The sequence below is a fragment of the Agelaius tricolor genome, unplaced genomic scaffold (assembly GCF_023055355.1).
Source record: "Agelaius tricolor isolate 1412-34295 unplaced genomic scaffold, bAgeTri1.0.p SCAF_28, whole genome shotgun sequence".
NCBI lineage: Eukaryota > Metazoa > Chordata > Aves > Passeriformes > Icteridae > Agelaius > Agelaius tricolor.
The window spans coordinates 4,096,179-4,123,962 of record NW_027269288.1 but is presented as its reverse complement, the minus strand read 5'-3'; the positions used below and the strand labels follow the sequence as shown (position 1 = coordinate 4,123,962).

The following is a 27,784-nucleotide window of genomic DNA, read 5'->3' as shown; positions in this document are numbered from 1 at the left end:
CTGGAAGTTATCCAGATCTCTTTGGTCCAGATGAACTTGTGCAGCACACCAGATGTGGTGCTTGTCTGATGAGCACATTCCTCTGTGGGAAGACAGTTTTTTGTTCTCACTAAGTGTGACTTGATAGCTGATGCCAAAATGTTGCTCTGATGAAGAAAATAGATGGAAATCTATTTTCAGAATTTGGTGATCAATACCATAAGACATAAAATCTTCCTTTTTCTGTTTTCTCCTCGATATGTCAGACTTAGAGGAGAATTCTCTCATGCTCTGACTCAGTATATGCCAAATATTATTAGAGTTCTCTTCCTTTTTCTCTGTTGCATGCACTAGGAAATACCTGCCAGCTTTAAAGCAGTTTAGTTGATTTATCAAGCAAGTTTAGGAGAGTATCAGAGTTGGAGGCAAGTCACCAAGCTGCTCTTAGTGGGTTGGAACAACTTCTGCCTTAATTATTCCAAATTTCCAATCAATCACTATGAAACCAAGATGCTTGGATCTTATATGTGTATAAAACCTGTTGCAGTGAGGGTGTTTTATAGCTCTTTTATTCTGGTGATTTTTCTTTTTAAAAACAAAGCCTTCTGTAGTTTGAAATGTTTATTATATGGTGACACCTTTGCCACTGATCATACCAGCAAATTTAATATTACTGTGTCTGTTTTCTAGTTTTACACTTGTAAAGATTTAGTTGGAAATATTATGCAGCTGTATAAACCTAAATGAATTGGAATATCTGTATTGTTTTCTCTTGTGGGCAGCTGATCAGTATCTTCCAGACACCATGAATCATGTTCTCAGCTGTGTGAAGAAGGAGAAGGAGCGAACAGCAGCCTTCCAGGCCTTGGGTTTGCTTTCTGTGGCAGTGAGGTCTGAGTTTCAAGCTTACCTACCAAAAGTCCTTGAAATCATAAAAGCAGCTCTTCCCCCAAAGGACTTTGCCCACAAGTAAGTATGTGAAAGTTAGAGGAAGAAATGGAAACACTTGCTCTTTATATAATTTTTGTAATGTAGGATCAAAATCTTGTATTAAAATCAGAAGTGTTTCTGTAAGACTGATAACACAGAAGGAAGATGAGGAAAGATATTTGAAAAATAGCAGCTCCTTTTGTGGTTCTTTTCCAGGAGGCAGAAATCTGTGCAGGTTGATGCCACAGTCTTCACCTGCATTAGTATGCTGGCACGAGCCATGGGACCCAGTATCCAGCAGGACATCAAAGAGCTTTTGGAACCTATGCTGGCTGTGGGCCTGAGGTGAGCATAAATCTGTTCTGCTGTTGGCTGCAGGATGGCACTGTCAGCCATACAGAGTGAGGTCTTAAAGTTTTCAGATTGATAAGGAAGATTATTGCTTTTAAACTGACATAAGTGATCTTTCAGAAGATCACTAAAGCTGTTTCAGAAGAATGGTGTATTTTAACTGTTAATGTGTCTGTTATTTAAGAGAATTCATATCTCTGTTATTTAAGAGAATTGATATCTCAGTAAAGAAGTCTTGTTGTAGAACAGCTAGTCCAAAAGTATTCTCCTTTATTTTCCACTATTCAAACTCATTTGGCAGCAACCTGTGAAATTTTTGACAGCATCTGACAGCCTGCAGACTTGTGCCATATCAAACTGGCAGAGAAGGAGAGCTGAAGTGCTGAATATTTGCTCCTGGCTTCTTTCACCTTTGTGGCTGACAGTTCTTACTGGAGGAATTAATTAAGTTGTTAGTATGGAAAGGTGTGGAGAAAGCTTTCAGGTACCACAAAGCTGTTTAAATTATATTGTCATCTGGAGTTGAATTTAGTTGCTTTTTTGTTTAAAAAGCACAAGTGTAAGAAATCATTTAGATTTGTAACAGTTTTCCAGCAACACTGGCTAGTGTAGTGATGTGTGCAGCAGTCCTGGGGCTTTGCTCACCCAGTTTATTCAGGAAGATCACCTCATGCCTCACTCACACAAGCACCCTGTGCTCTGCTTGCAGGTGTTGCTCTCATGTAGAAATGCCCACAATTTTATTCGGATTGGCAAAGGCATAAACAAACAAAAAGATGAAATTTGCACATCACTGTTTCTTTTCTAATGACTTTTGCTTGCTTCTTGCCCTCAGCCCTGCTCTAACAGCTGTGCTGTACGACTTGAGCCGTCAGATCCCGCAGCTGAAGAAGGACATCCAGGATGGGCTGCTGAAAATGCTCTCTCTTGTTCTGATGCACAAGCCTCTACGACATCCAGGCATGCCCAAGGGCCTTGCCCACCAGCTGGCCTCCCCCAGTCTCACCAACATCCCTGAGGCCAGTGATGTGGGAAGCATCACCCTCGCCCTGCGCACGCTCGGTAGCTTTGAGTTTGAAGGTGAGATGGATCGCCAACAGCAGGCTGTGCAAAGCACCAGTGGGATGGCACTGCTGGGAACTGCCTTGAGCTGTTTGATTTTCCAGCATCAGTCTCATTACATGGCTGTGACAATGGGAAGATCCCAGGCAGCAGACCAAGAACTTCATGTTACAACTTACTTTAAAAGTTTTTTGACCAATCACAGCGTATTGACAATAGTTCCATCCAACCATTATAAGCACACATCCCTTTGGTTAAAACAATGCTTGCTTATTTCAAATACAATACCTGCTTGTAAGCCTTAAAACACAACGCACAGACCTCCATTATTAAGCTTAAAACTTCTAATATCTCCCTAGATAAACTTTTCTGCAGCTTAGGGAGTTATTCTAGACAAATGTTAATACACAGACCATTGTTCTATTTGTTCTTACTTTTCTACTTCTTACATAATTTTTCTGCTGACCCATCTTATGGCTACTACTTACCTCTAATTACAGTTCTGCTGTCTCTGAAGGCTGCCTTTTGCAGCTTTCCCAAAACCCTCTGATTTTATGGATTCCCACAAGATGAAATAAGGAAGCAGGGAGCAAGAGCATACGGGATAGAAACAACTATTGTTGGGGCATTGGAGTAGAGTACAAATAGCAGAAAAATTCTGGGAGCATGTTCTTTAAACTCCTCTTCTCTGGTAAAACTGGTAACTGAGGTGTAAACCTGTGTTTTAACCACCCATCTTCCTCTTTTTAGGCCATTCCCTGACTCAGTTCGTCCGGCATTGTGCAGATCACTTCCTGAACAGCGAGCACAAGGAGATCCGCATGGAGGCCGCCCGCACCTGCTCTCGCCTGCTCACCCCCTCCATCCACCTCATCAGTGGCCATGCCCACGTGGTCAGTCAGACAGCAGTGCAGGTGGTGGCTGATGTCCTCAGCAAACTGCTTGTGGTTGGAATAACTGACCCAGGTTAGTGTGGGATCCAGAGAAAAAGGCTCTCCTACCACGTGTTAATTTTATCATGTGAGCAGGTGATGATGTTGTGAATAGAAGTAGAATTTGTAATAGAATTTGAACATGTTTGCCACTAAATTTAATCTGTCACTCTTGGTAAATTAGAAAAACAAGTCTCCCAATTTCTTTTTCCACATCTTGATTTTTGAGGTATTAATAGAACACTAGTGAAAAATTCTCCAGATGTGCCCTTTGAACTAAGCAGAACACTAAGACTCCTTTTGCTGCTGTTCTGGGTCACAGCCTTAAATTTTGTAGTTTGGGAAGGAATTGATCCTTCTTGTTGAAACTTTGTACTTGATTTTTTTTGTTCTTTCAGTTGAACTCATCTCAGGTTGCCATGTAGCATCCAAAAGTAGCCACTTGCAGGGGCAATAGATTGGCACTGTACTGACTTGGTTACTGGGGCACGTTGAGCAGCACAGAGATTTCTGGGCTGACCTGTCGTGGTTTTTGTGTGTGTGAAACACTGATACAGTGTCTTGCTCTTGGGAAGCTGTTGCAAAGAATCTTTGAGGAAAGGCAAAAAAAGTAACAGGAATTTAGTGCATTTAAAGAGAAATAAATGTGTTCTTGCAGACCCTGACATACGTTTCTGCGTGTTGGCTTCTCTGGATGAGCGCTTTGATGCTCACCTTGCCCAGGCTGAAAACTTGCAAGCTCTTTTTGTGGCCCTGAATGATCAAGTGTTTGAAATCCGAGAGCTGGCCATCTGCACCGTGGGGCGCCTGAGCAGCATGAACCCTGCCTTTGTCATGCCTTTCCTTCGAAAGATGTTAATCCAGGTAAGGAGGAGGGATTCCTGCAGGGAAAACAGAGTAATTGATACTGAGATTAAGGTGGTGTTAAAGAACTGGGCTATCTGGCTGTAAATGCATGGAGAGTGAGGGGAATCAGTCTATTTTGGAAAGCAGTTATTGCCCAGCTTAGTGGGTTTCAGCAGATCTTTCTCATGATCAGTGGTTGGACTGAAGCTCTGTGGATGTATTAAAAGGGAAAGGAAGGATAGCAGTTGTTATTTCACCCCTAGTCATCAGACCAGAGTGCTTTCCATCTCTGTTGAGGAGTAATGTTGTGTGATGCTTTTGGGTGAATGCATGGTACCTCTTGGTAAACAGAGATTTTGGAGCCATCACTTTTATTCTAATCAATTTTAGCTTAATTTAGGATAAATGATAACAGTGTGAAACGTAGAACAGCCTTTACAAATACTGAGTTGTGACAGAAAGAAATGCCAAGAATTTTTACCTGTCTTTTCTGGTTTGCTTGCTTGCATTGTGTCTTGTGCAGATCCTGACAGAGCTGGAGCACAGTGGTGTTGGCAGAATCAAAGAGCAGAGTGCCAGGATGTTGGGTCACCTGGTTTCCAACGCCCCACGCCTCATCCGTCCCTACATGGAGCCTATCCTGAAGGTAGAGTCTCCACATCTCCTGGTGACTTTGGATTGAAGTGACACAGCAAGTGCTGTCATGACCCTCAGCAGCTACAGTTCTTTTGCTTCATCATAGCAGGAAAGAAAACAAATGTACATCTACAAATCTACATCTACAAATGGTCTAGATGTTACTCACAGGAATGCACGTGGCTGGCAGTTTAGCCCAATTTAATTCCAGATTTGCATCGTGTTTATGACACCCAAGTTTCTTTTACTGTTAAAATTCTTACTGTGATTGTGGGGTCAGGTGTAACAAAAGGAATGATAATTTTGTGTACTCTTTAAACACATTCTGATTTGTCCCACTGTCATCCACCAGGCACTGATTGTGAAACTGAAAGATCCTGATCCAGATCCCAATCCAGGTGTGATTAACAATGTCCTGGCTACGATAGGGGAGCTTGCCCAGGTAGGGATATGCTGCAGATACCTCTTTGCTGTGCTTGTTAAGGTTTTGGGAATGCTGTATGAAGGATGAATTTTTGTCTTTCAATAGGTCAGTGGGCTGGAGATGAGGAAGTGGGTGGATGAGCTCTTCATTATAATTATGGATATGCTACAGGACTCCTCCCTGCTGGCTAAAAGACAAGTGAGTGTTTACATCTGTGCTAAACTCCATAGCTGCTGTGACCATAGCTGCAACAAAATATCCACACATCCCATCATAGCTGCTGAGATGAAACTTTAAATCACTCAAGTCTCTAGTGGAGTTATAGTCATGGTACACAGGTGAGGCTTTACAGTGCCTGTTGTGGCATAATTCAGAGGAAAAAAAAAAAGGAAAAGAAAGCTGTTTTTATTGGAAGGCTTGGACTCACTGAATTGAATATTTATTTGAATTGTACCTCTGAGTGAGAGCAATTGTGACAGCCTGAGATATTGTTGATTATTACTTTCTTTACTATTGCTTATAGCTTTCCAACCATGGACTGTGATTTGCAGTGTGATCCTTAAATGCTCAAAGAAACTACAGAACTTGAATGACTGATGTATCAGAAGGCATAATAAATTCCCTGGTCAAAACTAATCTTCTTTGGGCTTCATCTTTGTAGGTGGCTCTTTGGACACTGGGGCAGCTTGTGGCTAGCACTGGTTATGTTGTAGAACCATACAGGAAGTACCCAACTTTGCTGGAGGTGCTTCTGAACTTCCTGAAGACTGAGCAAAACCAGGGCACCCGCAGAGAGGTATGAAAATGAACCACTTAGCACATACCACACAACCACTTAGCAAAGCTCTTTGGGAAGAGAGTGGTGCCAAATAAATGTGCCTGCATAGATTTGAGGCAGGGAGGGAGAGAATGTTGTTGTGACTGAGCAAAATGCAAGAAGCAGAAATAAAAGAGTGCATGTGTTAAGTTAATGAAATGGCTTCCAGAAGCTGCATGGAAAGCACTGTTTTTTCCAGGCAGTCACTTTCATTCCAGATCTTCCCTCTTAAATCATCAGGATCTTTTCAAGTATGGGGCTTTGAGTGTTGTCTTTGGCCTTAGTGATGAAGTTCTGGTGGATTTTCTTTGTGTCTTTTCAGGCTATTCGTGTGTTAGGGCTGCTGGGTGCTTTGGACCCTTACAAACACAAAGTGAATATTGGCATGATCGATCAGTCACGAGATGCTTCAGCTGTGAGCCTCTCAGAGTCCAAATCCAGCCAGGATTCCTGTAAGCATCTCCATTTCTTTCAGATAGATAGCTTTTATCATTTACAAACAGATCTTAACTGTTTTGTTACAAGTTTGTCTCTTCTTCTTAACCAACTGTTAGTGTGCATGTTTTCAACTTACACCTAGGTGTTCCTGAACCCATATTCAAGATTTTTTAATACCTAGCTCATGACACTGCCTTCTTTCTCCTAGCTGACTACAGCACCAGTGAGATGTTGGTGAACATGGGCAACCTCCCTCTGGATGAGTTCTATCCAGCTGTCTCTATGGTGGCACTGATGAGAATTTTCCGAGACCAGTCCTTGTCCCAACACCACACTATGGTAGTTCAGGCCATCACCTTTATTTTCAAATCTCTTGGACTGAAGTGTGTGCAGTTCCTGCCCCAGGTGATGCCAACGTTCCTGAACGTGATCCGGGTGTGTGACGGTGCCATTCGAGAGGTGAGTGTGCCAGGGACCCCTCCTGCCTGCTCCACTCTGGGAAAATAAAAATCCATTTCCTTGGAGAGACTGTGGCTGGCTTTGGGCATTGCTGTGCTATGTGTTGATGGCAAGCACACTGCAGAAGTGAGCTTCAGCTTTGCTTTTTCCCTTCTGTGAGCAATTACTGGAGTGCCCAGTGCAAACAATTTCTCTGCTTTTTATTGAAACGGCTGCTTCTGAGCATAATCCTTGGTAGGTCAGTATTTGATTTTGTGTTTTCACCAAGCTGTTCTTGTTCAGAAAAACATCTGTGCAGCTTCCAGATCTTTCAGTGATCTGGGTTAATATTCTGTGGCAAAACAGTATTATTAAATTATAGGGGCACATTCTTCAAATTTCTGGTGCAGTCATTTACTTTGGCTCATCTCTGAGAAGGAAAAATCAATTTGATGCAATCTGCTAACATTTGAGAGCAACATAGGTGCTGATTCCACAGCAGTGCTTTCTCTTCCTTCACACTTAACTTACAGTTATAGAAAGAAATTAAAACAGTGTGAAGATGATGATGGGCTTAAGGCTCACCTAACCAGAGATGGCTGCTGTTTGCCAAGGCTCTTCTTCAGGCAGCTCTGGGCTGTGAAGGGCAGTTTGCACTTGTTATTGCTGCTGTGTTTTTTAGGTGCTCCCTTAGCAGAATCCCAGCTCTGCTCTAGAACTGCTGTTTTCTCCCAGCCTGAACTACTGCTCAGATTGTAAGGAAAACACCTCATGTCTGGGTTGTCTGAGGTTCTACACCTGACTGATCTAACTTGCTTGAAAGCTATGCCCTTGTGCACACTCTGTTTAAAAATTTTCAGGTAAAAGAAGATGGTGAAAGTGTACTGGGGAGAAGAGCTGAGGTGGGTATGCGTGACATAAAGCCTAAAAGAGGAAGGTCCTTGTCCTGTATGTAAGCATCCTCTCACTACACCAAAACTTAGGCACAGTACAGGAGCTCAGAGTTCATCTTTGGGAAATGTATGTGTACTGTTCTCACTAAAGAAGCTGAGATCATTTCTTATTTAGTTCTCATGAAAGTGTTATCTCTTTTTATGAGCTCCATGTTATATTTTGTGACTGTATTCTTCAAAAACTGCATGAAGAAATGAAATTTAGTAGACAATAACTTACATTTTCCTATTTTTTGTAGAGAGAAAATAGACTATCTACATCAATTTTACATGTGATTTCATACCAATTTAAAGAGTAAATTCATTGTCACAATTGGATGTTTAAAATTGTATTGTGGTGGAAGGAATTGCAAAACTCTCATAGTGTAGCCAAATAAAATTGTCTAAGTCAAAATTGTTCTTGGTAGTGAAGAATGAATGGTGTAATCAACCATCTTTTAAAAAAATGCAGTGTTTCTGGCAAGGACCTAACTGTGTTCCCCAGTAACTTTTCACCAATTTATCTTGTGGGGGATGGGAAAAAGCACAGAAGGAACATCTTAAAATGTGTGTCAGTTTGGTTTTCAGGCAGGGGGAAAAGCCTGGGGGCTAAATTTTTGGAAGCATCCTTCAAACATAAATTACAATACACTGTGATTGAGGTGGCTGTACTTGCAAGTCTGTTCTGACACTATAGATTTGCTGGGACTTTATATAAACCCCTGTTTGTGTGCTTGAGGGTCTGAGGCTTTGAGCTTGCAATTTTTTTTTTTTATGCAGGTTGGGGGGAAACCCAACCAATAAACCCAAAATCACTTTTCTTCCCACTGCCCTCTTAAAAACCAACAACAATAAAAATTAACCCAAAACCCATCAAAACCCACAAAACCCAAACTGCTGAGCTGAAGCTGCCCAAGAATTTAGCCCCAGATTTTCAGCAAATGGGAGCTATGCATGCTATTTGTTTGATACATGAGCTTGCAATTGCCTGTGAAACTCTTCACCCAGTGGCTTTGATATTTGGATAAGCTCCAGTGATTATTACACATTTCTTCCTTCCAGTTCCTGTTCCAGCAGCTGGGAATGTTGGTGTCCTTTGTGAGAAGTCATATTCGGCCCTACATGGATGAAATTGTCACCCTGATGAGAGTGAGTGCAATCTTTATGCCGGTGCTTTACTGTCACAGAAAGGTGCTCAGTCTTTTTCAAATAACTTCTCAAAAGTACTTCAGAAGTTCATATGAAGTGCAGAGTTACATATATTTGAAGTAATAAATGTATTTTGAAATACCATTTATTTAAAGTTACAATATACATTATTGGTGGTAACTGAAGTAAGTGTAGCTTCAGGTTCTGATAGTGGCTGAGTTCTTTTCAGCACTTGGATTTTGTGCACTTACTACTTTCAGAAACACAGTTTTAGCAGGAGATAGCTGGAGTTCATAAATAGGTGTCATTTCACATAATTTTCACTAAATGTTTGCAAACTTGTAGAAGGATTAGGAAAACATCAGTTTTCCAGAGGTTGTTTTTAACTGTGAATGTACTGGAAGTGCAGAGTGTTTTAAAAACAGGAAGTACAGTCCTTCCTTGCAATCTTGAATTTCTCTACAGACTGACTCCTACAGTTTGCTTTTCCTGTAACTGGTACAGCTCAGCTGAAGAACTGCTGGAATTTTCTTTTTCCCTTTTTTTCCTTTCTTCTGTAGGACTTCTGGGTTATGAACAACTCCATCCAGAGCACAATCATCCTACTTATTGAGCAGATTGTGGTAGCTCTGGGAGGTGAATTCAAGCTTTACCTGCCTCAGCTCATCCCTCACATGTTACGGGTCTTCATGCATGACAACAGCCAGGGTCGCATTGTCTCTGTGAAGGTGAGTGGGGCTGCAGTGACTGCTGTGCTTGGGCACTGCCCAGGCAGCTGGGTGTGTTCCCAGCCTGTGCTGATGGTCACAGGGGTTTGAGGATGAGGGAAGATGAGGATCTGACTCCATGTTTCAGAAGGCTTGATTTATTATTGTATGATATATATTGTATTAAAACTATACTAAAGGAATAGGAGAAAGGATTTCATCAGAAGGCTGGCTAAGGATAGAAAAAGAAGGAATGATAACAAAGGCTTCTGTCTTGGACAGAGAGTCTGAGCCAGCTGACTGTGATTGGCCATTAATTAGAAACAACCACATGAGCCCAATCCCAGCTGCACCTGTTGCATCCCACAGCAGCAGATAACCATTGGTTACATTTTGTTCCTGAGGCCTCTCAGCTTCTCAGGAGGAAAAAATCCTAAAGAAAGGATTTTTCATAAAAGATGTCTGTGACACCAGCCTGCCATGCTCAGCTGTTATGTTATGTATTATATTATATATATTATATTACATCTAAACTGAATTTTCTAAGCACTTAACTCTGCACACAACTGCACAGAATTTTGTGACTGCCAGCCAACAGTCCTGATGCAAACACACATTTGGCCCCAAGAAAACAAAACACCATCACTTCACTATCACAATCTCCATATTGCATTCTACTTTGGCACAAATACAGGCACAGCAAATGATAAGAATTGCTTTTCCTTTCTCTGAGGTTCAGAGAATGTGAAACCCAGAAATATTCTTGGGCAGAAGTGTGCCTTGCTTTTCTCTGTGAAGAGAAATGTGGCAACAGATACTGACTTGTTTAAAATGGATCTCATCCATGATTTTGAGTCATATGGGTCCTTTTGGTTGAAGGATTTGATTCTCCCCCTCTATTGTCTTGTGAGACCCCACTTGGAGCATTCAGTTCTGGTGTCCTCAATGTAAGAAGGACATGAAACTGTTGGAGCAGGTCCAGGAGAAGCCACGAAGTTGACAAGGGGACTAGAGCACCTCCCCTATGAAGATGGGCTGAGAAAGTTGGGGCTCTTCAGCCTGGAGAGGAAAAGGTTGTATGGAGACCCACTATCTGAAAGGAGCTATAGGGCAGGCAGAGAGAGACCCTGTGTCAGGAGCTGTAGTGACAGCACAAGGAGTAACAGGTACAAACTGGAAGAGAGGAAGTTTAGGTTAGCTATTAAGACATCCTTTACTGCATGGGTGCTGAGACCCTGGAACAGGTCGTGCACAGAAGTTGTGGATGCCCCAACACTGGCAGGGTTCAGAGTCAGGCTGGATATGGCCTTGAGCAGCCTGGTCTAGTAGAAGGTGTCTCTCCCCATGGCAGGGGGTTGTGACTAGATGATCTTTAAGATCTCTTCAAACCCTTTGACATTCTGGTGTTCTGTGATTTTTCTCTGCAGCTCCTTAATGCGATCCAGCTCTTTGGAGCTAACCTGGATGATTACCTTCACTTGTTACTACCTCCCATTGTAAAGCTATTTGATGCCCCAGATGTCCCTGTGGTGGCTCGCAAGTAAGTGCTGCTGGCTTTGCAGTCTCTCTTTGTAGTTTTACCTCTGATATCCAAGTTCTGCAGTGGCTGAACATTTACAATTAAATACCACTTAGTCCCCTCCTGAGCTTTTCTGTGTTAAACCTCTGTGGAAGGTTATTTTTGATTGGACATTACAGCAGTGTTACTATTTTTTTTGATTTATTGGTGGGTTTTGGTTGTTGTTGGTTGGTTTGAGTTTCTTTGTTGTTGCTATTTCTTTGGGGTTTTTTAAATTTTCTGATTCTCACCTGCCAGTATTTTGGTCACTTGCAAACCGTCCTGCAAGTACTCGCTGCTTTAACAGAGTTCTGGTGGCCTCTTTTTCCTATTGTTATTAATCCTAGGAGGACTGAGCACTTTAATAATTTTTCTTATTTAGTTCTTCACACTCTGAGAGATAAGTTCTTCCCTCTTTTTGCTCTGACTTAAGAGCTGCTCTAGAAACAGTGGACCGCTTGACAGAGTCCCTGGATTTCACGGATTATGCATCACGGATTATTCACCCCATTGTACGAACACTAGATCAGAGCCCTGAGCTAAGAACAACTGCTATGGACACCCTCTCCTCTCTGGTGTTCCAGCTGGGAAAGAAGGTAATTATTCTTTGGCTTGAAAGCTCACTAAAGGTGGGACTGTCCCAGAGATCAAGGCTTTAAAGTTGAGTTTTGTAACGTACTCAAGGATTTCCAAGAGAGCTGATTTTTCTTCTCTTAATTGTTTCTGGAATTGAGAGTTACTGAAATCAAACTGTCAGAATTGGTTTCTCATCAATGAAACAAAAGGAATTTTACTGCTCTTGGTGCCACTGAGTAACAAGTTTATGATGCATTCCCTTTGACAGTACCAGATTTTTATCCCGATGGTGAACAAAGTCCTGGTGCGACACAGAATTAACCATCAACGCTATGATGTTCTCATCTGCAGAATTGTAAAGGTAAGCTGACAGGTCTACAGTTGTTTGCACTTTTGGGATGTTGTCATGTTCAAACAGATGTAGCTGGAACCTTGGATTTACTCATAAAATGAGGAGTGGTTGTTGCTCTGTTTCTGTTTTAAGTGCAGCTTTTTAATGCAACTTTGAGGTAACAATGGGAAATTGTAAAATTGAAACTGATATTAAATATTTCCTACAGAAAATCACGGCAAGTTCTAGGGAAGAACTTAGACTTGTAGCCAGTGTCATTACTATTCTTCTCTTAAATTGGATTTATCCTATTTTTCCCATGGTTTCAGGACTTGAGGAGACCTTGTTATCTCAGTATTTTCTTTGGAATGTCTTACATTTTAAAAAATTACTAACTGGTTTACAATTTGTGTGGAACAAGCAACTAGCAAGTCAAATGGGCAATAGTGCTTGTTTCAATGTACTTTATTTTGGCTTTTTATACTAGGAGCTGAGAGTTCTTGAAGTTACCTTGAATAGCAAAGATTTATCATTTAGAGTTCTCTGGCTTATAAGGTGTAATCTTTATCACAAAACATGGTTATTTGCTTCATAGATTTTGCTGCAAGATTTTGCTCCTTTTTTTGGCTTGTCAAGAATTGCTTCTGTATGTGTGGGTGTGATCTTCATTGTGAACCAATTATTGTAGGGTTACACTCTTGCTGATGAAGAGGAGGATCCCCTGATTTATCAGCATCGAATGTTGAGAAGCAACCAGGGAGAAACTTCAGCCACTGGTCCTGTGGAAACAGGTCCCATGAAGAAATTACATGTGAGCACCATCAACCTGCAGAAGGTAAGGCCAGAGCCTTCATAGTGTGAATTTGCTACTGAAGGGAGCTAATGAAATGAAAGAGCTTTGTCTGATGCATCTGAACTACATTTATTTATATTGTTTTTATGTTGCTTTTCTCTTCTGTACAAAACTGAAGTCAAAGTAGTGTCTGAGACTCTTTAAAATTAGAGCAACTTTTAAGATAGGAGTGAATGGCTGTGAAGTAACCTGACACTTGCTTGTTAGGTATGAGCAAGACTTTCTAGGTCACAATGAATAATCCCTTGCCAATAGAGTAATCTTTTTCAGAGCCTCTGCCCTTCTTTGTATTTTTGCCTTTGCTCTTCTTAAATCCTAGTTCTATATTTTCTTGAAGGCAGAACTTAATAGGTAAGTTTGAACAGTGCATGCATGCAGCACACAGTTCAGTAATGGGATGGATTGGTTTGAAAATGCTGGACTTAAAAATGTAATTCTAAATGCATTTAAGCTGATGTTTCAACAGTGTCTTCAGCTCAACATGTATTTTTGCAGAGAAAGGATTGTTCATGTTAAATACTTGCCATGTCATGGCAGGAATACATTTAGGGAAGATTTCTTAGCCATGAGACTTAAGTACTGCAGATTATCTGGTAAAGGTGATGGATTTCAGGAAATTGAGAAGGAATTCTCAGCATGTGGTTTGGAGCTGTAAGGAAGCAATGCTGCCTGCTGATGGATTTCTTGTGCTCTTGGATAATTAATGCTTTGTTTGGTGACTTGTCTTCCTTTGTGCTGCAGGCCTGGGGAGCAGCAAGAAGAGTTTCCAAGGATGACTGGTTGGAGTGGTTAAGGAGGCTGAGTTTGGAGCTGCTGAAAGATTCTTCCTCACCCTCCCTGCGCTCATGTTGGGCCCTGGCTCAGGCCTATAATCCCATGGCTCGGTACAGAATTTCTGGGTTTTTATCTCACTTGCAATGGCAGATGGAAGCTGGATATTATAAGGAAAAAAGAAGGTTATTTAGAGGCTCTTAGGTTTCATAAATAGAGACAGTTCCTGCTTTGGCATAAATCAAAGAGCCAACAGCTTGATTTCATTTCCACCCTTCCTAGTTGGCTGCTCCATGATGTGCATAAAATCTTTCACTGAAATTCTGCATGTTAGTCCAGAAAGAAGGTAATGCACATAAGTGAAGCTGGAATAACAGCAGAGTATGAAATATTTGTATTGAGTATTTACTGTGGGGAATAAAAATGCATCTGAGTGGAATAAACTGCAGTGGTTTTTTACAACCAGCATGTTTGGAGAAACTTTGATAGCATATGATAACACAATATTTCTGTTATTGTAGTATAGCAGCTTATTCTATATTTTTCAAATAAGATATATTTTTCTATATAATATGTAATACTATCTATATAATAAAATATATCTATATAATATAGATAGATATCTATATATATCTATATAATAGATATATATCTATATATCTATATAATAGATATATCTATTATATAATATATATAATATATATAATATATTATATATAATACAATATATATTATATATTATATATAATAAATAAATATATATATAAATAATTTATATATATAAATTATTTCTATTATTTATATATTTATATTATTTATATATTATTTATATATAATATATAAATAATACAAATATATAAATAATTTATATATCTATATAATAAAATATAGAATATTCTATATTTTTCAAAGCTAACAGAAATTAGCTTTACCAAAGCTAATCAAAGCAGGCAGACATGTAAGTGTATTTTTTAGCTCTCTTTCTCTGGGTAAGAAGGTGAGCCCACTGTCAAACAGACTTTTTCTCATGAATGCCCACCTCACAGTGTCTTTTGTGTTCCTCCCCAGAGACCTCTTCAATGCTGCTTTTGTTTCTTGCTGGTCTGAACTGAACGAGGACCAGCAGGATGAGCTGATCCGAAGCATTGAGTTGGCCTTGACTTCTCAGGACATTGCAGAAGTCACTCAGACTCTGCTGAACTTGGCAGAATTCATGGAGCACAGTGACAAGGTAGAGATGCTGTTGGGCAGCCCCTCCTGTTGCTGTTTTGGTGTTATTCTGTGTGGAATTCCTGACTCCTTTGCAATACTCACCCTGTTTGTGATGTGTGTGCTCCTGGCCAGGGCCCCCTGCCTTTGAGAGATGACAATGGCATTGTCCTTCTGGGGGAAAGAGCTGCCAAATGTCGAGCATATGCTAAAGCCCTTCACTACAAAGAGCTGGAATTTCAAAAGGGTCCCACCCCAGCTATTCTGGAGTCTCTAATCAGGTAGGACCACAACTGCTGAGATTTCTGCTCTTGCAGTAGCTACAATTTAAGATACCACTAGGATTAACCTAGGCAGTTCTTTGGACTTCACTCTGTCACAAGATGTTGTTAAACTACTTGCAAATGTGCAATTTTAGCTGCTGAGTTCTGTCCTTCTACTGTGTGGTTTAAACTATGATAGAAGCCCAGGGAAGTTTTGCAGGAAGAAGTGCAGGAAAATGTTCTGATTCCCCTCTCTCACCCTTCCAGTTCACTGTGGAGTTTCATGAAATGGCTGCAGGTTAAATGAGACAGATTTCTATGCCTGCATATAAATAAGTCAGAAAAGTTGAAGCTCTTAATTAAAATTTCTCATCACATTCTGTGGATTTAGTTTAGATTGGTCTCATTGCTCTTATGTCAAATGGAAGATATTATAAATTGTGTTGTTTCTGAGCTTGGTCAGTGACACAGATATTAGTCTGAAATAACCTGCACAGGATTTGATGCTAAACTACATGTTTTAAAATGTGAATCTCTATTCCATATCACAGAAATGTTAGCTCAGCTGTTTGAGATGAACAAATTGATTTTGGTTGAGCAAAAACTTAACTTTGTCTTTATGCAGTGAATTTTTCAACCCTCCTACTTCCTTGGAATTGTGTTTTCCAATTCTTTTCTCCTGTATTATTTTTTCACCCTTCATTCTGCCTCATGTTATTGAGAAAAATACAGAATTCAGTGTATTTGTTTCTTGGTCTCAGTTGCTTATGCAGTTGTTTTTTTGTGTATCAAAATGCAAGTTAAGGAGCAAAGAATTGACATAAAGCACACTTAAAAATGAAACAATTTATTAGAAATGAAAAAGTTTTAGAAACCTTTAAAAATCCATTACAGACCACAGTTAAAATAGTTCCAATTATAGTTCCACACAGTTGAAAATTGCATTATGAATATTTGCACATCTGTAAATTCCCAAGACACCTTTATCTTCCATTTCACACAGGACTGAAAACAACCTAATCTAGATTCAAACTCTCTTCAAGGTGAATAAAAATAGATCTATTAATTATAATGATCATTTTCCAACATATTCAAACAATGCTAGGGCTATAGGAGGAGTCTCATTCTTTTTTAACTGTTATCTTTAACACTGTGTTATGTGAGGGAGAAGTTTCCTATTTTTGACAGACTATCTCTAGGTAACTTCCACCTGGGAAGTTGGAACAGATTTTGATACTCCTCAGTCTACTGTGTTGGCAAACATTCCCTTAAGTGAAATAACTTTTGGCACTTGGGGATTCTCTGGTGTGTTCTAGTGTTCTGCTCATGAATACAGTGGTTTTTAAGTGTTGGAGTTGAGTTTTTTGGCTTGCTAAGCTGCTGCTCATTCTCAGCCTTACTGACATCCAGCATGTTTGTGTTCTAACCTTAACACAGTTTGGGAGCAGCCCAGAAAGTTGTTTTTCTGGTTTATCAGCATTTAGGTGATCTGTGTGGATAGAAATAAACACTGGAGGGCCCATGGGACAAATCCTTCTCCAGTGTTACTGTTTGTTAGGGCAGCCTTCAGTGGGGATTATTTGAGGCAGCAGCAGGAGGTGGCAGTAAAAGGTCAGGGGAGAATCTGGACAATGCAAATTAAATTTTTGAGCTTTTTTCTTTCTTCTGTGCGAAAATAAGCCACTTACTATACACTAAAGAAAAGTGCATCAGGGGCACTTCTGATGGATTCCTCTGACTTGAAATAAGTCTATAACTTCTGTGGTTTGAGTGCTTCTTGCAAGAAGTTGCTTAGCAGTGCTTGCTCCAGACACTGAAGGAAAGGAAGCCCAGAGGCTTTTGCTTTTCAGTCCCTGCCTATCTGGTTAATAGTACTAAGGCAACCCAGTAATCACACTAGTGAAAACACACCCATAGGTTTTCTGAAGGTGCTATAAGTGCATTCAGTCCTAAGCTACTCTAACACAATATTTTTCCCTTTGGAAAGAGCCTGAAGAGGAGGAAACAAGGCTGAGTCCTGATAATACTGGTGCCTGTGACTGGTGTCGCAGTGTTTGTGTACATCACCAGCACAGAGCTGTTGCATGTATTGGATGAAATGAAACATTATTTGGGTTTATTGCCCACCTTTTGCATGGTAAAGTCATGTAGCTGTACAATCAAACCTTGATTTCTTCTATGGTTTGAAATCCTCTGGCCTGATCTTCATCTCCACTCTCTTGAGGGAGTAGGTGGAGCCGTGCCACCCGTACCAGGTGATGCCATCCATGCTCTTGGTGTGCTCTCCTCGGCGGTAGTAGACCCCATTCAGATTGGAATCTGTGCAGCAGTTGTACCAATATCCACCTTGGCAGGGAACATAAGAGATTCCTGACGTTAATTTATGTTAATTATATTTATATCATTAATTTCTATTAATAATTACTTCTTGTTCCGCAGGACAGTGAGCAGAGGGCTCTGATAGTTGAGGTTGCAGGTCAATTTAAAACTTAAAATAGATATTTAGGAACTGAAAGGCATTACAGCTCTATAGTCAAATTAGTCCAGTAGCTTTTAATTTATTTGCTCATTCCTCTTAGAATATTTCTGTGAGATGTTTCTGACTCAGTGAATTAGCATAGGAAATAATCTGGGTAATTCACCAGAGCATCTGAAGGTGTTTAAAAAGTTCCTGAACTCTCTGAGTATTTATTGAGACTGAGATCAACAGTTTTATCTGCATGTTGTGTGGGACACAACGGGGAAATTAAAGAGCAAGATGTAATGAAGATCATTATCTTTGACAGAACTCAAAGATACTACATTAAATTAAGAGAATAACCTCTGAAATTAGAGGCTTGTAATAGGGTTGTAATAAAGATCACAATAATAGGGTTATAATAAAGATCACAAGTCAAGTGAATATGGAGGTGAATACAGGAGAAGAATTAAAGGTGCCTAATACTAGGATTTGAAACCTTACAGAAATATAAGAAAAAATAAGAACCTGATAGATATTAAGGAATAACTTCCTGTCTCACTGTATTTTATCAGCATGTGAGACAGTTTGGCAGATACTATAGTGGACTGTTACCCAGTCCACAGTATATACAGTAATATAATAATAATATATAATTCTATAATAATATAAAAAATATATATATAAAAATAATATGTAATACACAGTCTGGTGTGGTATTTTCTGGGTCCCCTGTGGCAGGAAGGAAATGATGAATCTGACTCCATGTTCTTAGAAGCCTAATTCATTAATTTATGTATTATATTATATTAAAGAATGCTATACTAAAACTATACTAAAAAATACTTACAGAAGGCTTAACAAGATACTAATTAAAAATTTGTCACTCTCCAGAGCCTTGACACAGCTGGACTGTGATTGGTCATTAAGTTAAAACAATTCACATGAAACCAGTTGGTTAAACAATCTGCAAACCACATTCCAAAGCAATAAAACACAAGAGAAGCAATCAGATAATTATTGTTTTCATTTTTCTCTGAGGCTTCTCAGCTTCCCAGGAGAAGAAATCCTGGCAAAGGGATTTTTCAGAAAATATGATGGTGACAGTCTGGCTCTGTAAATCAGCTGTAACTGCCAGATTTCCCACAGAAGTGTATTTTCCAGAATTGTTCACCTCTCCCTTGAGTTGCCATTCAGATGGTACTAATTGCATGGAAAGAGGGAGTGTTGGGCTCTCTGCACCTCACCCAAGCAGCTCTCTCAGGACAGGAAGGGAGATGCAGGGAGAACCTTCAAAGTAATTACTTACAAGTGGAGCATGGATGGGGATGGCTGAATAGATTTTTCAAGAGTTTGGGCAGCACTGGGTGGCTTCAGGCCTCGTTGAAGACTGGATTGTTAATTTTGTTGGTGATTGTAATTATTGCCCTGTGTCTCCCTTGTCTGCTTGGATTTTTGCATTGGGCCCTGCAGAAATCCTTGTCAGCTGTGTTTGTCACTCAAATACAAAAAGGGGGAAGTATGGAGGGGATTGACAGCTGGCTTGTGAACAAAGCTGGGTTAACAGAAGAAATAACAATTGATGGTTTTTGAGTGTATCCATAGCAAGGAAGAAGACAAGGCTGTCAGCATGGAAACAGATTAAAAAAGATACATGAAAATTTTTGTAAGCTAGACAACATGCATAAGGAGATGTGTATAGGTGCCTTATTAAATTTCTGTAAAACTTTTGCCAAATACATTGAGGTTAATTGCTTTGCACCAATGAATATAATAAGTTATTGTGATCTAATTAATGACTTAAGATCATGCTTTGTTAAAAGTATATAAGCTGGATGTCATGGTGACTACACCAGGTGCTAATATTCAAATCTGAGCACCTGTTGGTTTGACTACAGCCTCCCAAAAAACTCACCTCCTTTTCAAACCACAACAGCAAAACAAAAACCTTTTTTCTTCTTAGACCCTAATTATTGGAATAATTACCAATATAGCCAGATGGGGTGTGCCTGAGCTTGTCTGGCCCTTGGTGCTGAGCCAAATAGTGGCAACTGTGGTGTTTTCACCCCACAGGCACTTTTGGCTGCCTGGCTGTGTGGTGTTTCACCCCACAGACACTTTTGGCTGGCTGGGTGTGTGGTGTTTCACCTCACAGACACTTTTGCCTGGCTGGGTGTGTGGTGTTTCACCCCACAGACACTTTTGCCTGGCTGGGTGTGTGGTGTTTCACCCCACAGACACTTTTGCCTGGCTGGGTGTGTGGTGTTTCACCCTTAGGGACACTTTTGCCTGGCTGGGTGTGTGGTGTTTCACCCTTAGGGACACTTTTGGCTGGCTGGGTGTGTGGTGTTTCACCCCACAGACACCTTTGGCTGCTGGGTGTGTGGTGTTTCACCCCACAGACACTTTTGGCTGCCTGGGTGCTGCAGTTGGGCACGTGGGGACAAGTCCAGGCCTGCAGGAGCTCTGGTGGTGCTGGGATGGAGCCTCCTCTCTTAGGAGGGGCTGCTCCTCAGGCTTCCCTCTGCTGGAGAAGCTTTAGGGCGCGATGGTGAAGGAAAGGAGTGTGTTCTGATGGAGGGTTTGGATCCAGAACAACACCTAACCATGTGTGTATGTCACATCCAACCTTAGAGTGACATTTTGTGTGCTTTACCTTTGCGGAACTGGGCACAGTCATCCACACACTTGTCGTTGTCCTTGTCCTTCGTGCTGAAGGCCGTGTTGTTGTGGTAGCGCAGCGAGTCCCGCCCGGTGTTGCCGCTGTAGTTGCCCACAAAGAGCCTGTAGCTGTTGATTTCATTGCTCAGGGTGAACTGCCCATACTGGGCATAGCGTGTGTTACCTTCCCAGTCCTGCCCACAACAGGGGAGAAGAAATCTGTGCTGTTAGAGCAGTTAGGAAAAAGATTCCAACATCCATGATTATATACGTGTATTGTTACTGTCTCAGACTGCAGAAACTGCTCTGTTAAGGGAAAGGAACTTCTCAGAGCAAGGCATGAAACTTCCAAGTTCTATTTGCACTGGTATTGTACAATCTGTAGGAAACAGATTGTATAGTTCCAGTGTAGTTCCCTACAGTGGCAGCTGTTGATTTCATTGCTCAGGGTGAACTGCCCATACTGGGCATAGCCTGTGTTACCTTCTCAATCCTGCCCACAACAGGGGAGAAGAAATCTGTGCTGTTAGAGCAGTTATGACAAAGATTCTAAAATCCATTATTATATACAGATATGTTTACTGTCTCAGACTGCAGAAACTGCTCTGTTAAAGGAAAGGAACTTTCCAGAGCAAGACATGAAACTTGCAAATTTTATTTGCACTGGTATTGTACAATCTGTAGGAAACAGATTGTATAGTTCCAGTGTAGTTCCCTACAGTGGTAGCTGTTGATTTCATTGCTCAGGGTGAACTGCTGGTACTGGGCATAGCCGGTGTTACCTTCCCAGTCCTGCCCACAACAGGGGAGAAGAAATCAGTGCTGTTAGAGCAGTTATGACAAAGACCCAATATCCATGGTTATATACATGTATTGTTACTGTCTCAGACTACAGAAACCACTCTGTTAAAGGAAAGCAACTTTCCAGAGCAAGGCATGAAACTTCCAAGTTTTATTTGCACTGGTATTGTACAATCTGTAGGAAACAGATTGTATAGTTAGTTCCAGTGTAGTTCCCTACAGTGGCAGCTGTTGATTTCATTGCTCAGGGTGAACTGCCCATACTGGGCATAGCCTGTGTTACCTTCCCAGTCCTGCCCACACCATGGGAGAAGAAACCAGTGCTGTTAGAGCAGTTATGACAAAGATTCCAACATCCATGATTAAATATATATATTGTTACTGTCTCAGACTGCAGAAACTGCTCTGTTAAGGCAAAGGAACTTTCCAGAGCAAGGCATGAAACTTCCAAGTTTTATCTGCACTGGTACTGTAAAATCTGTAGGAAATAAATTGTGTAGTTCTGGTGTAGTTGCCCACAAACAGCCTGTAGCTGTTTAATTCATTGCTCAGGGTGAACTGCTGCTATTGTAGCCTGTGTTACCTTCCCAGTCCTGCACACAGGAGGGGAGAAGCAATCAGTGCTGTTAGAACACCTATGAAAGAGACTCCAACATCCATGATTACATACATGTCTCAGACTGCAGAAACTGCTCTGTTAAGGCAAAGGAACTTTCCAGAGCAAAATATGAAACTTCCAAGTTTTATCTGTGCTGGTGTTGTACAATCTGTTGGAAACCTGATGTGCAGCTCTTGCATTCACTATCCTTGTGTCAGCATGCTGCCTCAAGTAATTTTTTTCCTCTCTGAAACAGTGACTTTTAGATATTAAGTGTCACTGTCATATTTTCTGAAAAATCCCTTCACCAGGATTTCTACTCCTGGGAGGATGAGAAGCCTCAGAGAAAAAAAAAAACAATATTATCTCATTCACTTCTCCCTGTTTTGCTGCTTTGGAATATGGCTGGAGATTGTTTACCAACAGGTGCATGTTTGATTGGTTTCATGTGAATTGTTTTAAATTAATGACCAATCACCATCAGCTGTGTTGGACTCTGAGGAGTCAGTCCTGAGTTTTTCATGATCACTCTTGTTAAGCCTTCTGTCTGTACCTTTCTCTATTTTTTAGTATAGTTTTAGTGTAGATAATATGATGTAATATGATATAATATGATATAATATGATATGATATAATATGATATAATATAAATATATCAGCCTTCTGAGAACATGGAGTCAGATTCCTCATCTCTCCCCTCGTCCTGGGACCTCACAAACTCAACAATTAATCCTTTCAGTTCATACAAATCCCATCCCTCAAAGCTGTTGTACCAACTATAAACTAGTCTAGGTCAAACCCAAGCCTTTAACAGACTGAAGAAATTGAGGGGACCACAATGCAAATTCTTGTACCCAGGCTGCAAAATGAAAAGACTCAGAGGCTTGGAAGCTTAATGGGACATGTCCTTTTGAATTTTTAAATCTGAGCTGATCAGCAGTTTGGTCTCTGTCTGCAGTGGCTCCTGCAAAGAGCCCCACACGTTCTGGAGACACAATGTGTGTGCAGACACAAGGTTGTGCCACTGACTTGGCTCAGGGCAGAACAATCCTTCTGGCTTGGGTTTGAATGCATTCCTAGCTTGATCCTGCTTCCTTCTCCTGTAATTAAAGCATGCAGATTCTTTGGGCCTCCTAAAAAGATGGGAGGTGGTATCTGGTCCTGGGGAATAAAAAAGCTTTTTGCTGCTGAAATCAGGAGTTTATGAATTACCTCCAGCTCTACTCGCAGAACAGTGGGGCGTCTTGAAAGTCTGTAGATATTTTCATTTCCCAGCCAAAAATCTCCCTTAATATTGCCAAATCCTTCCTTGTATTGTTTCCAGTCCCTATTGAATGATGTCAAACCAACTTTACGTCTTTGGATGACAGTCCAGCCACCTCCATCTGTCTCCATGTCACAGAACACCTGGAACAGGAAAAAAAGGCAGTGGTTACTTGTCAGTGGACTTAGGAAGGTTCAGTTCTCTTACCACAAGGCATTGTTACAGATTTCACAACCTGAAGAAACTTCTATGGCAAAAAGTTATTAGATCAACCCTTTTTCTATTTTCTCTCTTAAATGTACATACACTCTTTCCATCCTTTTAAGTTTGCTTACATAAAGATGCTGATGGCAAGTGCAGGGTACCAAAACTTAGAGTGTGCTTTTTAATTCTCTGTAGAGAGGTATTTCTTGATTATATTTTAAAAGACATGTAATATACATCGTGTACTGAATAGCCTTACCTCCAGATCTGGAATTCCCAAGAATTCATCAGGAGGTAACTTGTAAACACCAGAAATTCGGTAGTTCCTCTGGTAAAGTGATGAGCAGTCATAAACAGCATCTACTTGAATCAGAACCAGAAAGTGAGAATCTGAGCAGCAGGAACTCCTCTGCTGTGAGGGTGCTGTCTGCAAAGTTTAGTTTGTAGTACAAGGAGTAATGAAGAAAGCTTTCCACAAGTCTAAAGTTTTCCTGAAATGGCTTTGTTGTGAGGGGTGTGTGCATTGGCAAAAGGTGGTGTAACACTGGGATTTTGTGATTTTTATTAATTTACTTATTTTAAATTTTTTAACTTCTGCTATGCTAAAAGACATCTCTGCCTTCTCATCACATTGCCACTGTGTGTCTGTGCTGGAAAATATATTTGCTGACCCTTTAGTAAATAATAAAGACTGATCCAATGATCCAAGCCAAGCCAAGGCTGCTGTGAGGTGCCTGGTTTGAGTGTGTGAACAGCTTGGCCAGGTTTGTGGTTGAGGGATGTTTGTTCAGCCCTTTCTGCACTGGCATCTGTGACAGAGAAAGTCCTTTTTAACTGCAGTCACTGGGTCTGTGAAAGCCTCTTTTCCTCCTGGTGCAGGAGCTGACTTGAAGGTGGTAAAATGCAAAGCTATTCTGAGGAGGATAAAGGAGCTGAAGCAAGGCTTTATAATGTCTGACAGCTTTCAAAAATGTCTCTTACCTGCTGAGGTGAGAAACATCTGTCTTAAATTCCTTCTGGGCCACTTTCTGCTGTCTGTAACTGTTTTTTCTCCAGCTTCAAAGAGACTTGTTATAATGTAACTTTATGTAACTTTTTTTAAGGCCTACTGTAAATAGTGATGCATCAAACTAACCAGCTGGAACTATTTTAGAGGAAGAATTAAGTAAATAGATTTAGAAGTTCTTCCTTAATGTTTAAAAAAATCTAAATTAAGTCTTTTGGCAAATCCAGTGTAGACTGAGACAATTCAAGCTCTTTGCAGTGAATTTCATTTGAAGAGAAAAGTCAGCAAAGAGGATGCTTTCAAAAATGTCTCTTACCTGCTGAGGTGAGAAACATCTGTCTTAAATTCCTTCTGGGCCAGTTTCTGTTGCATGTAACTGTTTTTTCTCCAGCTTCAAAGCTTGTTATAATGTAACTTTTTTAAGGCCTATTGTAAATAGTGATGCATCAAAACTAACCAGGTGGAACTGTTTTAGAGGAAGAATTAAGTAAATAGATTTAGAAGTTCTTCCTTAATGTTTAAAACAATCCAAATGAAGTCTTTTGGCAAATCCAGTGTAGACTGAGACAATTGAAGCTCTTTGCAGTGAATTTCATTTGAAGAGAAAAGTCAGCAAAGAGGATGCTTTTTTCTAGAAGTGCCTTTACAGGTAGCTGACCTAAAAATGCACCTGCATTCCACATTGAGTCCAGGCCTGTGCAATCACTGTGTGCAGTGACATTTTCCCTCAGGGAAGAGAATTTTGAAGAATTTAACTGTGGTATGGCTAAGTATAAATCACAGTTTGTATTCTTCAAAATTCTCTTGTCTGGCTAGGTATAAATCACAGTTTGTATTCTACATCACAGTTTGTATTCAATCTACACCCTTGAATTTTTAAGAATTATCATTCAAAAATAATGGATCGCTCTTTTTTTTTTTACTCTGTTTCAGAGATAGTCATAAAGATACAATTCCAAATCTTTAGTAATTCCTGGAGAGCATTTCTAATTCTTTTAACAATTTCTAGTCTCCTGTCAGCACTGTGAGCTCAGAAGTTATTACTGCCAGAGCCATTCCCTTACCAAGCCAGCTCCCTTTCTTTTAGCATTGCTATAGTGTAGTGCTCAGAAAATGAAATATTAGATTGAATTCTTCACTGTAGAAATGCAACACCTGTTCAGTTTCTGCTCTACTTAAAAACAGACATAGATATAAAAATACAGATGAGGAAATCCAAGCTGGTTTCCTCAGGCTCACTGCCTGAGCAGCAGTTCTCAGTGTGCATGCTTGCTAACCACATGCCAGCCCTAGGAACCAGCCATCAATTGTGCATTGAGAGGTGCATCTGGGAGCTTGGTGACTCCCTCCTTACCAGCTGATGTCTGTGTGACCATCTGAGCTGCCTGCAGCTGCATGATGTCAATCTGGTTGTTCATTTGGGAGTATTTGCTCTCGGCGTCGATGAGGCGCGACTCCATCTGCTTGGTGCTGCCTTCCAGCTCCATCACCTGCATCACCACGTTCACCCAGTCCCCTTCCTGCTTCTTGCTCAGCTCCTGCAGCATTCTGCTCAGGTTGGCTACCTGCAGCTTGAGCTCCTTGATCTCCTCACAGCAGCCTGGCATCTTCAGCTGTGCATTCCCATTGCTCGTTCTCCTCTTGGGAGGTTTGTGCAGCAGAGCTGGGTAAATCACCACAGACACAGTGACAATGCAGAGCCAGGCCAGCTGAACCCTGGGTCTTGCTGGCATTTTTGCTTACAGCAACAGAAACCTTCCAGCTGACTGCAGGAGGCTGAGTGCAGCTGGGCTAGGTATAAAATTTCCTGCAGCAGCCTGGTACCTTCCTTGCTTCCAATGAAGTCTCTGAAGGTGGAGCTTGAGGAAGTGGCTTTTTTTCAGACACCTCCTGTCAGAGTCTATGCACTTTGGAAGTCTGTCTCTAAGCATCTTATATACTATTTTTCTGTTTACCTCCACCCCCCTGAAACTATGAAGAGCTTGCTGGCCCCTCCCAGTTCATCTGTTCATATCAGGTATTTACAGGGTGAAATTGGAACAGGTTTCAGCCAGGAAAGGTTGGGGAGAGCAGGAGAGACTTCCCTCAGTTCTGTCTTGAAGGGGTGTAGGAGAGGGCTAGGAAATGAGAAGAATTTCCAGCAATTATTGCCTGTTGGATTGGAGCCCTCTTGGTGACTAGTTCTGGCATTTAAATAACATGAGAGCATTAGAGATCCAGAATGTGAAAAGGCTGTTCAAAATGGGTGAGTTTATAGAAGCTCAAGGAAGGTAACTCCCTACAAAGAAGCCCTGGCTGCTGCAAGTCCTATTACAACCCCAGAAGTTGTAGGGGGTAACTCTATCATTGCATTCCTTAATTCAGGCAGTATTTTAGCAAATTAATTAGTTAAGCATCTAATCCTCTTTCTCTGGATACTGGGCTCTCTGCACTGTTAATGTTGTAAAATCCACTGCTGTTCTTTTAGAAATGGGATATCTGAGGGTGGGATGAAATGAAATTGCAGAATGTGTAAGTAAAAACTCACTCCTCTGTTTATTCCTAGTGGGCAAGTGAAAGGACATTAAGTAATGGTGAGGGTCTATATAAAATTGACACAGGGTGGTTGTTTTTACAGGCAATGTGATCTAACTCCAGTCTTAGGGAGGCCAGTTTATTAATAGGATTTTGAGAGGAAAATCTAGGGTTAATTAATATATCCATAGCTACATCAACAGTAGATTTTAGAGTAAATCTTAAATTTTTAGATGTTCAGAGTATTAGTCCAGTCTCAGCTGGCTGAGATAGCAACTTCCCCTCCTCTTTTATATCTTTTAACAGTTCAGAATTTTAGTATAGCAGCTTGATGTCCAAATAAAACCATTTCAGCAAAGGTGCAGCCTTTTCCAGAAGGTCTGCAGCCTTACTTCTAGATCCTTCTGATACTTCTAGATCCTTCTGGATCAGTTTCTGCTCCTCAGGCCAGCTGCTCTGTAATTTCCCACCATGAGGGTTCTTGCACCTTCCTGTAAAATGTCTGATTATGATAGTGGACAGAAATAAGATGAAATAAAGGATTAAATGCCTCATATATCTGCTGCTTGCATAAATGCTGTGAATGCTTTCTTGATGTCCAAGGAAACAAAAGAAATCTTGCACTTCTTACAAAGGACATTAGCACAAACCCAACTGACACAAACTATCCCATCTTGGCTTCTTTTGCTGATCCAAAGTGGCTGCAGGATTTCTGCTTGATTAGGAACCATTAGAAAAGCCTTGCTGACCTGACATTTGCTTTTAAAGAAATAGAAAGCACAACTGCTTGTTGATGCAGTTTCTCTCCCTCCTCAGCTCTGATACACTTGTTGCTTGATGCTTTGTTATTGCCTCTGATTTTCACTGGGGCTGCCTGATAGTTTTTCCTCCAAAACAAACCCACAAGAGTGTGAAGGTGTTGGGAGATGAAGTCATCAAAGCACTGCAGGAGTGCAATGTGAATCCAGGTGTCTTGTAAACCTGAATTTTCCTAGAGAAGGAAGAGGGAATCTTTATGAGGAGGAAGAGGGAATCTTTATGAGGAGGCCAGAATCAGAGCTCTCCAAACAAGCAGT

At 40.8% G+C, this 27,784-nt stretch overlaps 2 protein-coding genes across 5 annotated transcripts in view; one reads left to right on the top strand and one right to left on the bottom strand.

Annotated features, from left to right (window-relative positions):
* The window catches only part of MTOR (mechanistic target of rapamycin kinase), a 74,536-nt gene that overhangs the window by 5,897 nt on the left and 40,855 nt on the right, over positions 1-27,784 (top strand). For all 4 annotated transcript variants that reach the window (XM_071448795.1, XM_071448791.1, XM_071448793.1 and 1 more), the window contains exons 9-28: positions 762-948; positions 1,126-1,254; positions 2,096-2,340; positions 3,073-3,288; positions 3,913-4,118; positions 4,624-4,746; positions 5,089-5,178; positions 5,266-5,358; positions 5,822-5,956; positions 6,300-6,429; positions 6,624-6,874; positions 8,848-8,934; positions 9,495-9,662; positions 11,069-11,181; positions 11,633-11,795; positions 12,044-12,136; positions 12,795-12,941; positions 13,701-13,843; positions 14,799-14,961; positions 15,075-15,220. In XM_071448795.1, the coding sequence (XP_071304896.1) occupies positions 762-948; positions 1,126-1,254; positions 2,096-2,340; positions 3,073-3,288; positions 3,913-4,118; positions 4,624-4,746; positions 5,089-5,178; positions 5,266-5,358; positions 5,822-5,956; positions 6,300-6,429; positions 6,624-6,874; positions 8,848-8,934; positions 9,495-9,662; positions 11,069-11,181; positions 11,633-11,795; positions 12,044-12,136; positions 12,795-12,941; positions 13,701-13,843; positions 14,799-14,961; positions 15,075-15,220 (3,028 nt within the window). The remainder of the gene's footprint in view (positions 1-761; positions 949-1,125; positions 1,255-2,095; positions 2,341-3,072; positions 3,289-3,912; positions 4,119-4,623; positions 4,747-5,088; positions 5,179-5,265; positions 5,359-5,821; positions 5,957-6,299; positions 6,430-6,623; positions 6,875-8,847; positions 8,935-9,494; positions 9,663-11,068; positions 11,182-11,632; positions 11,796-12,043; positions 12,137-12,794; positions 12,942-13,700; positions 13,844-14,798; positions 14,962-15,074; positions 15,221-27,784) is intronic.
* ANGPTL7 (angiopoietin like 7) lies at positions 16,303-25,938 on the bottom strand. The gene is made up of 5 exons (XM_071448942.1): positions 25,549-25,938; positions 23,448-23,548; positions 22,933-23,127; positions 20,317-20,515; positions 16,303-17,548 (listed from the first exon to the last, which is right to left on the bottom strand). The coding sequence occupies exons 1-5, from the start codon at positions 25,925-25,927 to the stop codon at positions 17,379-17,381; spliced, it is 1,044 nt and encodes a 347-aa protein (XP_071305043.1). The 5' UTR covers positions 25,928-25,938; the 3' UTR covers positions 16,303-17,378.